The 16,337-nt window shown below is 36.7% G+C and overlaps 1 protein-coding gene across 3 annotated transcripts in view; it reads right to left on the bottom strand.

The window, feature by feature from the left end:
* The window catches only part of MIB1 (mindbomb E3 ubiquitin protein ligase 1), a 143,930-nt gene that overhangs the window by 73,924 nt on the left and 53,669 nt on the right, over positions 1–16,337 (bottom strand). For all 3 annotated transcript variants that reach the window (XM_036244203.1, XM_036244201.1, XM_036244202.1), the window contains 2 exons: positions 13,940–14,084; positions 11,716–11,849 (listed from right to left, as the gene is read on the bottom strand). In XM_036244203.1, the coding sequence (XP_036100096.1) occupies positions 11,716–11,849; positions 13,940–14,084 (279 nt within the window). The remainder of the gene's footprint in view (positions 1–11,715; positions 11,850–13,939; positions 14,085–16,337) is intronic.

The following is a 16,337-nucleotide window of genomic DNA, read 5'->3' as shown; positions in this document are numbered from 1 at the left end:
GATGTGCCAACAGCAATCAAGGGGTCACTGGGCCCTACAGTACACTTACTACATAAGACTACTCTACACCAAGATGTAACAGGTCTACCTAATACACAGAAACAAACATAGGTAAGCAACCAAAATGAGGAAACAAAAAAAAAAAACATGTCCAAAATGTCAGAACAGAATAAAACTCCAGGAAAAAAATAAAACAAAATAAAATGGACACAAGCAATCTACCAGATTCAGACTTGAAAACACTGGGTATAAGGATGCTCAGTGAACTTAGAGAAAGAGTAGATGAACTTAGTGAGAATTTCAACAAAGAGATAGAAAACCTAGAAAGGGAGATAGAAAACATTAAAAAAGAACGAGTCAGAAATGAAAAACACATTAAAATAAAGAATATATTACCAGAATCAACAATAGAGCAGATAAAGCAAAGGATTAAATCAGAGACTGGGAAAATAAAGAAGCAGAAAACACCCAATCGGAAAAGAAAAAAAGGAAAATCGTTTGAGAGTCTGAACAACTTTAAGCATACCAAAATTGAAAGGAATAACCAGAAGAGTAGAGGAGGCTGATGATCGGATCAGTGAATTAGAAGACTCAATAGAAACCAAAAGGAAAAAATAGGATAGCCTAAGAGAACTGTGGGACAAGATGAAACGTAACAACATCCACACCATAGAAATTCCAGAAGAAGAAGAAAATGAGCAAGTTCAGAGAATATATTTGAAGAAATAGTGACAGAAAACTTCCCTAACTTGTTGAAGGAAAAAGGCATACAAGTACAAGAAGCACAGAGAGCCCCAAGTAAGAAGAACCTAAACAGGCCCACACCAACACACATAATTAAAATGCCAAAAATTAAAGAAAAGGAAAGAATCCTAAAGGCAGCAAGAAATAAGCAACAGGTTACCTACAAAGGAACCCCCATAAGGCTATTAGCAGACTTCTCAAAAGAAACACTACAGGCCAGAAAGGAATGGCATAAAATAATCAAGGTAATGAAAAACAAGGATCTGAATACAAGACTACTCTATCCAACAAGGCTATCATTCAAAATAGAAGGTGAAATAAAGAGCTCCCCAAACCAAAAAAGGCTAAGGGAATATATTAGCACCAAACCAGCACTGCAAGAAATGTTAAAAGTACCACTGCAATTAGTAGAAAAAATAGGAAGAAAAATATAACCACAATAAACAAAAATGGCAATAAATAAGTACATATCAATAATAACCTTAAATGTAAATAGGTTGAACACTCCAATCAAAAGACAGAGTAGCTGATGGATGAGAAAGCATGACCCATATATGTGTTGTTTACAAGAGACACGCTTCACAACAAAAGACTCACATAGATTGAAAGTAAAAGGATGGAAAAAACTCTTTCAAACAAATGAAAAGGAAAAAAAAAAAAAAAAAGCTGGGATAGCAATACTCATATCTGATAAAATAGACTTTAAAATAAAGGCCATAACTAGAGACAAAGAAGGCCACTACCTAATATTGAGAGGATCTATCCAACAAGAAGATATAACCTTGGTAGACATATATGCACCCAACATAGGAGTACCAAAATGTATTTTAAAACTTCTGAAGGACTTCAAAGGAGAAATCAACAGCAATACAATCATAGCAAGGGACTTCAATAGCCCATTGGTATCACTGGATAGATCCTCCAGGAAAAAAATTAACAAGGAAGCAGAAATTCTAAATGATGCACTAGATCAAAAGGATTTAATAGATATCTACAGAGAATTACACCCCAAAACTGCAGAATTCACATTCTTCTCAAGTGCACATGGAACAGTCTCAAAGATAGACCACATGTTAGGGCACAAACTAAATCTCTACAAGTTCAAGAAGACTGAAATCATATCAAGTATCTTCTCAGATCACAATGGCATAAAACTAGAAATCAATTATAATAAAAACATGTAAAACCATTCAAACACATGGATGCTAAATAGCATGATATTACACAATGAATAGGAGATCAAGGAAGATCAAGGAGATCAAGGAAGAAATAAAAAACTTCCTGGAAACCAATGAAAATGAACGTACAACACAAAATCTATGGGACACAGCAAAAGCAGTCCTGAGAGGGAAGTTCACAGCACTACAGGCCTATCTCAGGAAACAAGAAAAATTTCTAACTGACTAAGAACTAGAAAGCAAACAAAAAGAAAAACCCAGAGCATGTAGAAGGAAATAAATAGTAAACATCAAAACAGAAATAAACAATATAGACACTAAAAAAACAATTCAAAACATCAGTGAAACAAAGAGCTGGTTCTTTGAAATGATAAACAAGATTGATGGACCCTTAGCTAGACTCACCAAGAAACAAAGAGAAGACCCAAATAAACAAAATCAGAAACAAAAGAGGAGAAGTAACAACTGACACCACAGAAATACAAAAGACTGTTAACAACTACTATGAACAATTATATGCCAACAAATTGGACAATCTAGGTGAAATGGACAAATTTCTAGAAACACAAAGTCTCCCAAACCTGAACCAGGAAGAGATAGAAAACTTGAACAGATCAATAACTAAGGAAATTGAAGATGTAATCAAGAATCTCCCAGCAAACAAAAGCCTGGGCCCAGACGGCTTCACAGGGGAGTTTTTACCAAACATTCAAAGAAGAACTAACATCCATTCTCCTCAAACTATTCTAAAAAAATCAAAAACAAGGAAAACTTCCAAACTCATTTTATGAAGATAGCATAATTCTAATTCCAAAACCAGATAGACACTACAAAGAAAAAAAACTATAGTCCAATATCCTGATGAACACAAATGCCAAAATCCTTAACAAAATATTAGCAAATCAGATCCAGCAACATGTTAAAAAAAAGTATTCACCATAACCAAGTGGGATTCATCCCTGGGATACAAGACTGGTATAATAGTCCCAAATAAATATGATACACCACATAAACAAAATAAAAACCATATGATCATATCAATCGAATGCTGAAAAAGCATTCTACAAAATCAGCACCCATTTCTGATAAAAACGCTCAGCAATGTGGGAATAGAGGGATCATATCTACACATAATAAAGGCCATATATTAAAAACCTACAGCCAACAACATACTCAATGCGCAAAAACTAAACCCATTTCCCTTAAGAACAGGAACAAGACAGGGATGCCCACTCTCGCCACTCTTATTTAGCATAGTACTGGAAGTCTTGGCCACAGCAATTAGATAAGAAAAAAAAAATTAAAAGGATACAAATTGGATAAGAGGAAGTGAAACTGTCATTTTCGCAGATGACATGATACTATACATAGAAAATCCTAAAGACTCCATCAAAACTCTACTAGACTTAATGAATGAATTTGGCAAAGTAGCAGGATACAAAACTAACATCAAGAAATTGATGGTATTCTTATACACAAATAATAAACTCACAGAAGGAGAAACTAAAAAAATCCCATTTACCATTGTGGCAAAAAAATTAAGATAACTAGAAATAAACTTAACCAAAGAAGTAAAGGATCTATTTGCAGAAAACTACAGGACTTTGAAAAAAGAAATAGAGGAAGATATAAAAAAGTGGAAACATATACCTTGTTCATGGATTGGAAGAATTAACATCATTATAAAGTGTCCATACTACCCAAAGCAATCTATAGATTCAATGCAATCCCCATCAAAATACCAACAACATATTTCACAGAACTAGAAAAAATACTTCAAACATTCCTATGAAACCACAAAAGACCCCGAATAGCCACAATAATCTTGAAAAAGGAGGACAAAGAGGGATCGTGTTACCAAATTCCAGGTTATACTACAAAGCCATTGTAATCAAAACAGCCTGGTACTGGAACAACAGGCATATAGACCAATGGAACAGAACAGAGAACCCGGAAATAGATCCAAGACATCATGCTCAATTAATATTTGACAAAGGTGGCAAGAGAATACAAGGGAGTAAAGACAGCCTCCTTAATAAATGGTATTTGGAAAAACGCAAAGCTACATGCAAAAAAATGAAACTAGACTACTAATTTACACCATACACAAGAATAAACTCAAAATGGATAAAAGACTCATGAATCCATAAAACTCCTGGAAGAAATTGTAGGCAACAAAATTTCAGACATCACACAGAATTTTCACTGATACAACACCTAAGGAAAGAGAAACAACTGAAAAAATTAATACATGGAACTTCATCAAACTAAAAAGCTTCTGCGCAGCGAAAGAAACAACCATCAAAATGGAATCCACTACATGGGAGACCATAATTGCCAACAATACATCAGATAAGGGATTAATTTCCAAAATATATAGAGTATTCATACAACTCAACAAAGGAAAGACAAAGAACCCAATTAAAAAAATGGGCAAAGGACCTCAATAGATACCTCTCCAAACAGGACATACAAATGGACAAGAGATATATGAAAAAATGCTGAACGTCACTAATCATCAGAGAGATGCAAATTAAAATGACTATGAGAAATCACCTCACACCTGTCAGAATGGCTGCTATCATCAAACAAGTGGTGGTGAGGGTGTGGAGAAAAGGGGACTCTAGTACACTGCTGGTGGGAATGCAGACTGGTACAGCCACTATGGAAAACAATATGGTGTTTCCTCAAAAAACTAAATATTGAACTGCCATTTGACCCAGGGATCCCACTTCTAGGAATATATACTAGAAACCTGAAACACCAATCAGAAAGAATGCATGTACCCCTATGATCATAGCAGCACTATTTACAATTGCTAAGATCTGGAATCAGCCCAAGTGTCCATCAACAGATGAGTGGATATAAAAGCTGTGGTACATACACAAAATGGAACATTACACAGCTGTAAGAAAGAAAGATCTCATATCCTTTGAGATGACATGGTGGGACCTGGAGAGTATTATGCTACGCGAAATAAGTCAATCAGAGAAAAAAAAATACTACATGATCTCACTTATTTGTGGAATATAATGAACAGAAAAAACTGATAAACAAAACAGACCCAGAGACATAGAAAGTAGTATGGTTTAGAACAACAAACCTCAGAGGAGCAGGGTGGGGAGAAGGGATAAGATAAACCAATGAACTTAGATGCATGTATGAGTAACCAATGGACACAGACCACAATGCTTGGCAGGGGGCAGTATAGGGAAGAGAGTGCGGGGGCAAAAGGAGAAACATTTGTAACAAAAATAAATTAATTAAATAAATAAATTTAAAAAATGTTAAAGGGGCTTCTTTAAGAACAAAAAATATTAAAGCATTAATACAATAACAATAAATACATACATATCAACAATTACTTTAAATGTAAATGGATTAAATACTCCAAGCAAAAGACATATGGTAGCTGAACTGATAACAAGACCCTTACATATGCTGTCTACAAGAGTATCACTACAGATCGAAAGACCCACACGGACCGAAAACAAAGAGACAGAAAAGATATTTCAAGAAAATAAAAATATAACAAAAAAGCTGGGGTAGCAATACTTATACCAGACAAAATGGACTAAAACAAACGACCTAGCAATTCCACTTGTGGGTATTTTTTTTTAAGAAAACCAAAACAGCCCTGGCCGGTTTGGCTCAGCGGTTAGAGCGTCAGCCTGCGGTCCACAGAGACCCGGGTTCGGTTCCCGCTAAGGGCATGTACCTTGGCTGCAGTTTGTCCCCGGCCCTGGTTGGGTCGTGTGGGTGGCGGCCACTCGATGTGTCGCTTTCACATCGATGTTTCTCTCTCTTCCTCTCTCTCCTTCCCGCTCTATCTGAGTAAAAAATGGAAAAATGTCCTCGGGTGAGGATGGAAAAAAAAAAAAAAAAAAAGAAAACCAAAACATTACATCAAAAAGACCTATTATGCATCCATATGTTCACTGCACCATTATTTATAATACCCAAGATATGGAAGCAACCTAAATGTCCTTCAACAGATGAATAGATAATAAATTGATACACATATATAATAAAATTATGACTCAGGCATAAAAAAAAAGAATGAAATCTTGCCACCTGCGACAACACAAATGGACCTAGAGGGTACTGTACTGAGTGAAATAAGTCAGAGAGAGAAAGACAAATGTCATATGATTTCCCTTATATGTGGAATCTTAAAAAAAAAAAACACAAAATAAACAAGTAGACAAGAAACAGACTCATAGACACAGAGAACATTTTGATGGTTGCCCAATAGGAAGTGGATTGAAGGAATGGGTAGAAAAGGTGAAGACATTAAGAAGTACAAATTGGCCCAGCTGATGTGGCTCTGCAGTTGAGCATCAACCCATGCACCAAGAGGTCGCCGGTTCGATTCCTGGTCAGGGCACATGCCCAAGTTGTGAGCCCGATCCCTAGTGGGAGGCATGCAGGAGGCGGCCAATCGATGTTCTCTCTCATCGATGTTTCTATCTCTCTCTACCTCTCCCTTCCTCTCTCTCTAGAATCAATAAAGATAAGAAAAAAAATTTGTTTTTAAGAAAGAAGTACAGCCCTGGCCAGTTTGGCTCAGCAGTTAGAGCGTTGGCCTGCGGTCCGGAGAGACCCGGGTTCGGTTCCCGCTAAGGGCATGTACCTTGGTTGCAGTTTGTCCCCGGCCCTGGTTGGTCGTGCGGGTGGCAGCCACTCGATGTGTCCCTTCCACATCAATGTTTCTCTCTCTCTCTCTTCCTCTCTCTCCCTCCCACTCTGTCTGTACAAAAAATGGAAAAATGTCCTCGGGTGAGGATAAAAAAAAAAAAAGAAGTACAAATTGGGCCCTGGCCGGTTAGAGCATCAACCTGCGGTCCAGAGAGACCTGGGTTGGTTCCCGCTAGGGGCACGTGCTTCGGTTGCGATTTGTCCCCGGCAGCCACTCGATGTGTCCCTTTCACATCGATATTCCTCTCTCTCTCTCTTCCTCTCTCTCTCTCCCACTCTATCTGAAAAAAAAAGGAAAAAATATCCTCGGGTGAGGATAAAAAAAAACAAAGTACAAATTGGTAGTTACAGAATAGTCATGGGGATGTAAAATACAGTATAGGGAATATAGTCAATAATATTATAATAACTATGTATGGCGTTAGATGGTTCCTAGATTACTGGGGTGATCAACTCGTAAGTTATATAAATGTCCCATTACTGGGTTGAACACCTAAAACAAATATAATATTGAATGCCAACTGTAATTGAAAAATAAAATAAAACTTTTAAATAGGCTTAACTTTTTCAAACAACAAAATTAAGCAAAAGTAGAGATTTTCTATATGCCCACTGCCCCAACCATGTTAAAAAAAAAAAAAAAAAAAAGGCTATGACAAGAGAGAAAAAAGGACACAGCAATTCCATCACTCACTAGGTGCTTATCCAAAGTAATGAAACACTTATATGGTGCCAGGCGAGTACCGGAAATATCAAGGGGAACATTTATAAAGTATATGATCGTCTAACCACTATGCTATACACCAGAAACTAATACAAAATAATATTAAAAGTAAACTAATTTTTAAAAGTTTTTTAATGTAAAAAAAAAAAACTAAAAAACAAAACACTATTTTGAAAAGATGTATGTTCACTGCAGCATTATTTATAATTGCCATGATATGGAAGTAACATAAGTGTCCACCAACAGATGACTAGATAAAGAAGTGATACACACATACATACACATACACACACACACACACACACACAATATAATATTACTCAGCTATTGAAAATAAAGAAATCCTGCCATTTGCAACAACATGGATGGACCTAGAGGATATTGTGTTAAGTGAAATAAGTCAGAGAAAGACAAATACTATATCATTTCACTTATATGTGGAATCTAAAAAAATAAATGAACAAACAAAACAAACACACTCACAGAGAATAAACAAACAGTTGCCTGAGGATTGAGTGGTGAGAGAACAGGCAAAAATGTGAAGGGCATTAAGAGGTACAAACTTATAAATAAGTCACGAGGATATAAAGTACAGCATAAAAAATACAAAAAGTAATATCGCAATAACTTTGTAGTGACAGATGATTACTAGACTTCTTGTGGTGATCTCTCCATAAGGTATATAAATGTCAAATCGTACCCTGGCCAGTGCAGCTCAAATGGTTGAGAATCGTCTGTGCACAGGTTGCTGGTTCAATTACTGGTCAGGGTATGATTCCAGGTTTTGGGCTCAATCCCCAGTAGGGAGGCATGCAGGAGGCAGCCATGTTTCTCTCTCCCCTTCTCCCTTTGTCTCTCTCTGTAAATCAATAAAAACATATTTTTTAAAAAATCACTATGTTGTACACCTAAAACTAAAATGATATTGTATGTCAACTATACTTGAATTTTTAAGAACTTTACATTCCATAATAAAAAGAAAAAAAGAAAACTTTGGGAAAAAAATATCTCAATTAGAAATATTCAATTAGAATCCTTGATATCTAAAAATCAGCCCTGGCCAGTTTGGCTCAGCCGTTGAGTGTCGGCCTGCAGACCAGAGTCCCGGGTTCGATTCCCGTTAGGGGCATGTACCACAAAATAAATAAATAAATAAAATTAAATAAATAAATAAATAAATAAAAATCAAGAGGAAGATGTTATGATAAACAGGAAAGCTAAAGGGGTAAAAATCCCATTAGAAAAGCTGAAAAATTTTTTTCAGTATTATGACACTTTAAAAGTATGTCCTTCCCTGGACAGTGTGGCTCAGTTGGTTAGGCATCATTCCATGCACCAAAAGGTTGCTGTTTCCATTTCTGGTCAACGCACATTCCTGGGTTTCGTGTTTGATCCCCGGTAGGGGGTGTACAGGAGGCAGCTGATAGATGCTTCTCTCTCACATCAATGTTTCTGTCTCTCTCTCCCTCTCCCCTCCTCCCTCTCTACAAATCAATTTTAAAAATAAGTATATCCTGATATTTTTATTCATGGTACAAAACAACTGTGCCTCAATAAACCTTTTAAAAAAGAAAGTATATCTTTGTAAGAGTGTTTTTTAATTAAAAGATGAGTTGTATTTATTTTCATTATTTATGGCATCATACTAAAACAAGAGTCAAGTTTTATTTTCTTTTAAGCTTCAATCCACAAAGATAATTAGAACTAGCGAAACAGAAGCCACACATTCATACACATGCACACATGCTCACACATATACAGGAAGCTGGAAAGGCAGACCTAAACCTGCTATGAGAAATACCTAGGAAGCAACCTTTTGCCAAGGAAACCCAAAAGGCTCAAAATTGATGACCTCTGAATATAGAGATAATGTGGCAGGGGTGCACCAATTGACAGTCTTTTTCTTTACTTTTATTTTTTGGTACATGCCCCTAGTGGGAACTGAACCCGGGACTCTCTGGTCCGCAGGCCGATACTCCAACCGCTGAGCCAAACCGGCCAGGGTGACAGAGTTTTTAAAAAGCATTTAGATTCCTGGTTTCCCCCACTCTGCACAGCTGAGCTACTACTCTACCCTCACACTAACAGAAACCTGAAATTTTATTCTCCAGAAAGGGTAAAGCATCCCAAGCCACTGTTCAAGGTGGGGCCAAACACTAAAAACAAAACTTTTATGTAAATATTTACATGCCAAATCCTAAGAGCCCATACTCTCTTCCCTTAATCAATACTCATAAGGTTGACAGCCAGGTTTTTACCCAGCAGAAGAATGAAGAGATCTTTTTAGGGAGTCAAACCAGTCCAAGAGAAAAGACCTAATAACCAATATCCAGGAATAACAAAAGGAAACATCCAACCAGATCACCCTATAGTGAAGTCCAGAGTCAACAAACACACACACACACACACACACACACACACACACACACAGAAACTTCCAAACAAGCCTTTTACTGATCACCCTTATAGATAAATGGATAGTCAAGGATCACCAGACACCTGAGGAATGGCCTCTGACTGGAAAAGATTGTTTGAAAGAAGTTAAAAAGGTGACAACAGTTGCTTCTGGAAGGAGAAAATAAGGTTGAAAAGGAGATGCCATTTTTCATAACAAATCTTGTAAAACTATTTTTCCTTTAAAATTTTTAGAATGACATTGTTAAAAAAAATAAAATAAATCCATAATTAAATTTTAAAAACTAAGTATAATAAAATGTAAATCTGCCTGACTGAATATAAAAGAAACCTGATGCTGCCCTGGCTGGTTTGGCACAGCGGCTGGAGCGGCAGCCCGTGGACCAATGAGTTGCAGGTTCAATTCTGGTCAAGGGCAGGTACCTCAGTTGTGGTTCAGTCCCCGGCCTGGTCGGGTAGTTTGGGAGGCAACCAGTCGATGTATCTCTCTCATATCGATGTTTCTCTCTCTCCCTCCCTCCCACTCTATCTGAAGATAAATGAAAAAACATCCTCAGGTGAGGATTAAAAAATAAATTAAAATTTTTTTAAAAAAGAAGCCCAATGTTATATTTCAAACACCAAAACACTGGTACTTTCATATCAAAAACAAATTATGTGTGATACATCTTACAACCAATCAAAAACTCACTTTCTTGAGCTGCTGCAATTGATCTCTCTCTAAAATGTACACAAGTTCATAAGAATAAGATGTATATAACTTACAATTATAGATTTGATCTTTTTCAAAATGTCTAGTATATTTACATACAAAAGCATGGCAACAAAGGGCTTCATAACAGTGACTGACAGTCCACTTACAATCTTGGCCCGCAATGAACATATTGGTGGCAGCACGACAGCAATGCCAAAGCCAAAGGATGACTGAGGACGAAAATAACCCATTTAAAATATGGTAAGCCCTAGTTGCTTTGGCTTAGCGGTTAGAGCAGCAGCCTGAGGACCTAAGGGTCGCAGATTTGATTCGGTGAAGGGCACATACCTGGGCTGCAGGTTCGATCCCCGGCCCTGTTCAAGAAGCAGGAAGCAACCAATTGATGTGTCTCTCTCACATCGATGTTTCTCTCTTTCTCTCTCCCTTCCATTCCCTCTAAAAATCAATGGAAAAATATCCTCAGGTGAGGATTAACAACAAAAATAAATAAAATGAAATATGGTGAAATTACAACATAAACCATTAAGATTTACAAAGTGTTGCCCTGGCCAGTTTTGCTCAGTGGTTAGCACATCGGCCCGTGGACCAGAGTTCGGTTCCCACTAAGGGCACATACCTCGGTTGCAGTATGTCCCCGGCCCTTGTAGGGGTTGTGCAGGTGGCAACCAGTCGATGTGTCTCTCTCACATTGATGTTTCTCTCTCTCTCTTCCTCCCTCTCTCCCTCCCACTTTATCTGAAGATAAATGCAAAAGTGTCCTCAAGTAAGGATAAAAAAAAAAAAGGATTTACAAAGTGCATGACCTCTAATTCATCTGCCTTACAAATTATGAAATAGTCAAGTATCACAGGGAAGGGAGGGTAAAAAGTTTAGATTAAATGTTTCAAAAAGTAGAGAAAATTGCTTATATTTACTAAAATATATTTAAAACATATGACATTTCCATAAATTCCCCAAAGGACACTAACCACTTAAAAACCAAAATATAACCATTTAAAAACCTAAATATAAATGTTGTCAATCATAAAATAAAAAAGGTCACAGTGTTAAAATAAGAAAATTTCAATATCTTTTAGAAATGCACGCTGGAAAATGATGACTGGTATCATCTTTAAAATATCTCAGAAAAACAAGGAAGGACTAAAGCACATGTGGTAAAGTCTTAAATAATTTTTGAAGTATAAGGTTCATTATACTATTCTATTTTAGTGTATGCTTCAAATAAATTTTAAAATGCTCACATCCACATCTGGTCTTTTTAGCAAATCTTCCACTTTAGCAACATCTCCATTGGCAGCAGCCTTAACTAATTCTTCATTGAGGTCACCAGATTCTTGGGTTTCAAATAATTTCTTCAAGAGTTGGGAGAGTCTTTCTGTAAAGCATCAAATAAAGCTGCTAATACAGGAGGATCTCAAACTTTACTAACAGACAAGCATTACATATACCTATTATACTTTTCCTTTTTTATTATTTCTTTAATATCATTTTTCTACTATGCTACAGATATTACTCATGCAAGTTATAATTATTTATATATATATATAGCTGCAGTAAATCTGAGCCCATAAATATTCCCAGTTTTCCCTAATTCATGTATTTCAAGTTAAAATTTCAGAGAAAGTAGAGAGTTACAATAATAATTCAAGATGTAGAAGTCATACCAAAGATATTAGAAATGAACATATCACAATAGCACTACCATAATGATATAAACTTCCTTTCAGGTCTTACGCATACCACCACAGTGACTCTCTCAGCTCATTGCTACAATGCTACAGACCTTACAAAAAATCAACAGATAATTATTATGATTCAAAAGAAATGTAATTTCTATAATATCCAGGAAAATATTTTAGAGACAAACCTATTTTCAGTTCAAAACGGACATCTAAATGTTAACAACATACTTCAAAGGTGCCAATTGATTACTTTAGACTAAAACAAGAAAGAACCAGGGATTTACAAACCCTTTCCTAAGTTATTTTTTTAAACAGCATTAATCAGTAGAGAACCTACCCAGTTCCATTCCTGAATTCTTGGATCTTCTTATTGGAAAGCAAAGAAATTACAAAATGGGGCAAAGGACCAACACCAAGTCCACATTACCTGAGAGAAGGATATTAACCATCCTTCTTCACAGTTTTAATTTGTATGTAGTCAGCCTGTTGTGATGCCATCTAACCTCAAGGTCAAAACTACAACCACCTGATTTAAACTTTAAGCACACTAGCAAATTATAGCAGGAAAGAAGAGACAGAAATAGAGAAAATAAAAAGCAGTACAAAATAAAATTGGAGCCCTGCTGGTGTGGCTCAGTGCTGAGTGTCGACCCATGCACCAAGAGGTCATCAGTTCGACTGCCGGTCAGGGCACATGCCCAGGTTGTGGGCCCAATCCCCAGTGAGGGGCACGCAGGAGGTAGCCAATCATGTTCTCTCTCATCGATGTTTCTATCTCTCTCTCCCTCTCCCTTCCTTTTTCTCTAAAATCAATAAAGAAAAAAAAAGTTTAAAAAATCAAATAAAATTGGAGGTCACTCTGTTTTCTTTTACTTTCTTAACTATTTACTGTTATGGTTCTATCTTCTTTTCTGGAAAACAATATATATTGGTAACTTATCATTTGTTGTAGAATGAACTGAGTCTGTGTACATAAAGCTGGAGCTTAGGAAAGAAAAACTGAGCTTAAGTCTACCCAAGCATCCAACATATTCACATCTCAACATGGTTTTCTACACATTATGTCATATATAGTAACTCTTATTGAATAGTAAAAGAAAAAATATGGCTGAGATGTAAAACTATCCAGAAAAAAAGCCATCTGCTAGCAATAATGTTGAAAATGAAAATAAAATAAAACAGTCTAAGAAGTGATGGTTCTTTGGCAGAAAACAAAAATCCTGACCACAGAGAAGAATGATGAATTTTAGATATCTTAGATTTGATGTGGAGAAGTGTTTGATATATCTAAGAAAAAGCACATATTTATGGAACTTGTCCAAGTGCATACCTCAGCCAGAACAAAGATTGTTCCTTGTATGACTAAAAAAAAGTTTATGAAAGTTTAAAAGGTAGTTAACATTTTCTTGGCTGGTTTTGCTCAGTGGTTAGAGCATCAGCCTAGGGACCAAAGAGTTGCAGGTTCGATTCTGGTCAAGGGCATGTCCACAGGTTGCGTTAGGTCCCTAGCCCTGGTCAGGGTCGTGCGGGAGGCAACCGATCAATGTTTCTTCCTCTCCTCTCTTTTTCTCTCCCTGCCACTCTCTCTGAAGACAAATGAAAAAAAAAAAATCCTCAGGTGAGGATTTAAAAAAAAAAAGTAGTTAACATTGAAGCGAAGTTATGTGATCTAAGCGAAAACCAAGAACACACACAACATTACCTGTATATGAGAATGGGGGAATTAGCAATGGTTCTAATGTAAATCATATTACTTTTAAAAAAAACATGAAATAAAACATACCACCAGATGCATTGCTAATGGCTGATCCTGCAGATGCCACCTTAGAAACTGCGGCTGGATTGTATGTCCAAGATGTGCCACAAACTTCCACCTTTAAATCGCTGTCTGAATAAATCTGTTGTACTCGTCCAACTTTACCTAAAGTCTTTAAAAAAGAATTAGATTCATGTTTCCAAGTCCAAAGTGTATACCATAAAAAAAAATCAATCACCAGTTTTTACATGTTTAAATAAATTTTTTCTTTGTTCCTAAAGAAAAACTTTTAAAGAATAACCATATTCAAATAGGTTATTCATTAATTACAAACCCTAAAAATTCTCTCTTAAAAATATTTTAATAAAATAAACCTACTAGCCCAGCTGGTATGGCTCAGTGGTTGAACATCGACCCATGCACCAAGAGGTCACCGGTTCTATTCCCGGTCAGGGCACATACCCAGGTTGTGGGCCAAATCCCCAGTGGGGGGCATGCTGGAGGCAACCAATCTATGTTCTCTCTCATCGACGTTTCTATCTCTCTCTCCCTCTCCCTTCCTCTCTCTATAAAACATCAATTAAAAAAATTTTTTAATAAAAAAAATAAACCTACCATATTTCCACGAAAATAAATCATGAGTCTATCTTATTCATGAAAGTTCACAAAATTTTGCTTTTTGATATTTCACCCTTGTTTTTTAACCCATTAGGTACATCTTGAGAACTCAGAGCTCAAGTAATACAAAATCCATCATCAATCTAGCCTAAAAATACAAAGTCTGATTTCTTAAAAAAAAAAATTTTTTTTAATTAAAAATGGCTCAAAGTTTATATCTATGTTTAAATCCTTTTTGGAATCATTCCTGATTCAAAAATTTAAGTGTGCAGAATTAACATGCCTATTAAATATGGAAAAAGAGTAATTAGGTACAGAACACAATCAGCAACAGTTCTTTCCATGTGGCAAATGCTATTCTAAGGTTCTAAGACAGTGATTTCCAATCTTTTTCATGTCATGGCACACATAAACTAATTATTAAAATTCTGTGGTAAACCCAAAACGTATTATATTTTTTGCTGATCTGACAAAAAAAGATATAATTTTTATTGATTTACAAAAATAATAATGATGATGATAGTAATTATCTACCCTTTTTTGCTCCAAAGTAACTTTTTTATTTATTTATTTTTATCCCCACCCGAAGAAATTTTTGCATTTATCTTCAGATAGAGCGGGAGGGAGAGAGGGAAGGAGAGAGAGAGAAACATTTGATGTGAGAGACACATCGAGTGGTTGCCACCCACATGACACCAACAGGGCCAGGACAAACTGCAACCAAGGCATGTGCCCCTAGCAGGAACCAAACCCGGGCCTCTCTGGTCCGCCAGCTAACACTCTAACTGCTGAGTCAAACTGGCCAGGCCCAAAGTGACTTTTTAAAAAATCAGGTGCCTATACTTAAGGATTTCTGGTACCAATCAGACGCAATTTTAATATTCAATGTGACTGATAAGAGGTAACTGTTATATGATGTATATATTTATGGTTCAAGAAAGGGCATTCAGCCCTGGCCAGTTTGGCTCAACTGTTAGAGTATTGGCCCATGGACCAGAGAGTCCCAGGTCCGGTTCCCACTAAGGGCACATACCTGGTTGCAGTTTGTCCCTGGCCTTGGTTGGGATCGTGTGATTGGCAACCAGTCAATGTCTCTCTCACATCGATTTTTCTCTCTCTCTCTTCCTCGTACTCTCCCTCCCACTTTATCTGAAGATAAATGCAAAAATGTTCTTGGGTGAGGATTTAAAAAAAAGACAGGGCATTCACACGGATAACTATTGTTGTGTTGGCTGTTGTCATTTTTTTATTTGACAATCTAAGAGAAAAGAGGTCAGCGCCCCTGACTAAGCAGTCAGGTATTGCATGTTTTAAAAATTCTTGTAGCACGCTGGTATCTTTTGCTCCGGTAAAAATTCTTGCAGCACACCAGTTGAAAATTGCTATTCTAGCCCTGGCCAGTTTGGCTCAGCGGTTAGAGCGTCGGCCAGCGGTCCTGAGAGACCTGGGTTCGGTTCCCGCTAAGGGCACGTACCTCGGTTGCAGTTTGTCCCCGGCCCTGGTCGGTTGTGTGGGTGGCAACCACTCGATGTGTCCCTTCACATCGATGTTTCTCTCTCTCTGTTCCTCTCTCTCCCTCTCACTCTACCTGAACAAAAAAAAAAAAAAAATGGAAAAAAAAAAAAAGAAAATGACCCACCTATTACTATAACCCTGAAAGTTAAGTGCTAGCATTAACCCCACTTCAAAATCAGTTCCAAACTTCGCTCTCTTAAACGTAACAAAATAGCAAATAACAATACTAGAAAATTGGTGAAGAATAGTGATAATATCTGACTACTTCCTAACACAGGGAAGAAATTACCCT

The sequence above is a fragment of the Molossus molossus genome, unplaced genomic scaffold (genome assembly GCF_014108415.1).
Source record: "Molossus molossus isolate mMolMol1 unplaced genomic scaffold, mMolMol1.p scaffold_m16_p_6, whole genome shotgun sequence".
In the NCBI taxonomy this organism is placed as follows: Eukaryota; Metazoa; Chordata; class Mammalia; order Chiroptera; family Molossidae; genus Molossus; species Molossus molossus.
The sequence above is the reverse complement of the archived record's forward strand: the minus strand, read 5'-3'. Positions and strand labels throughout refer to the sequence as shown.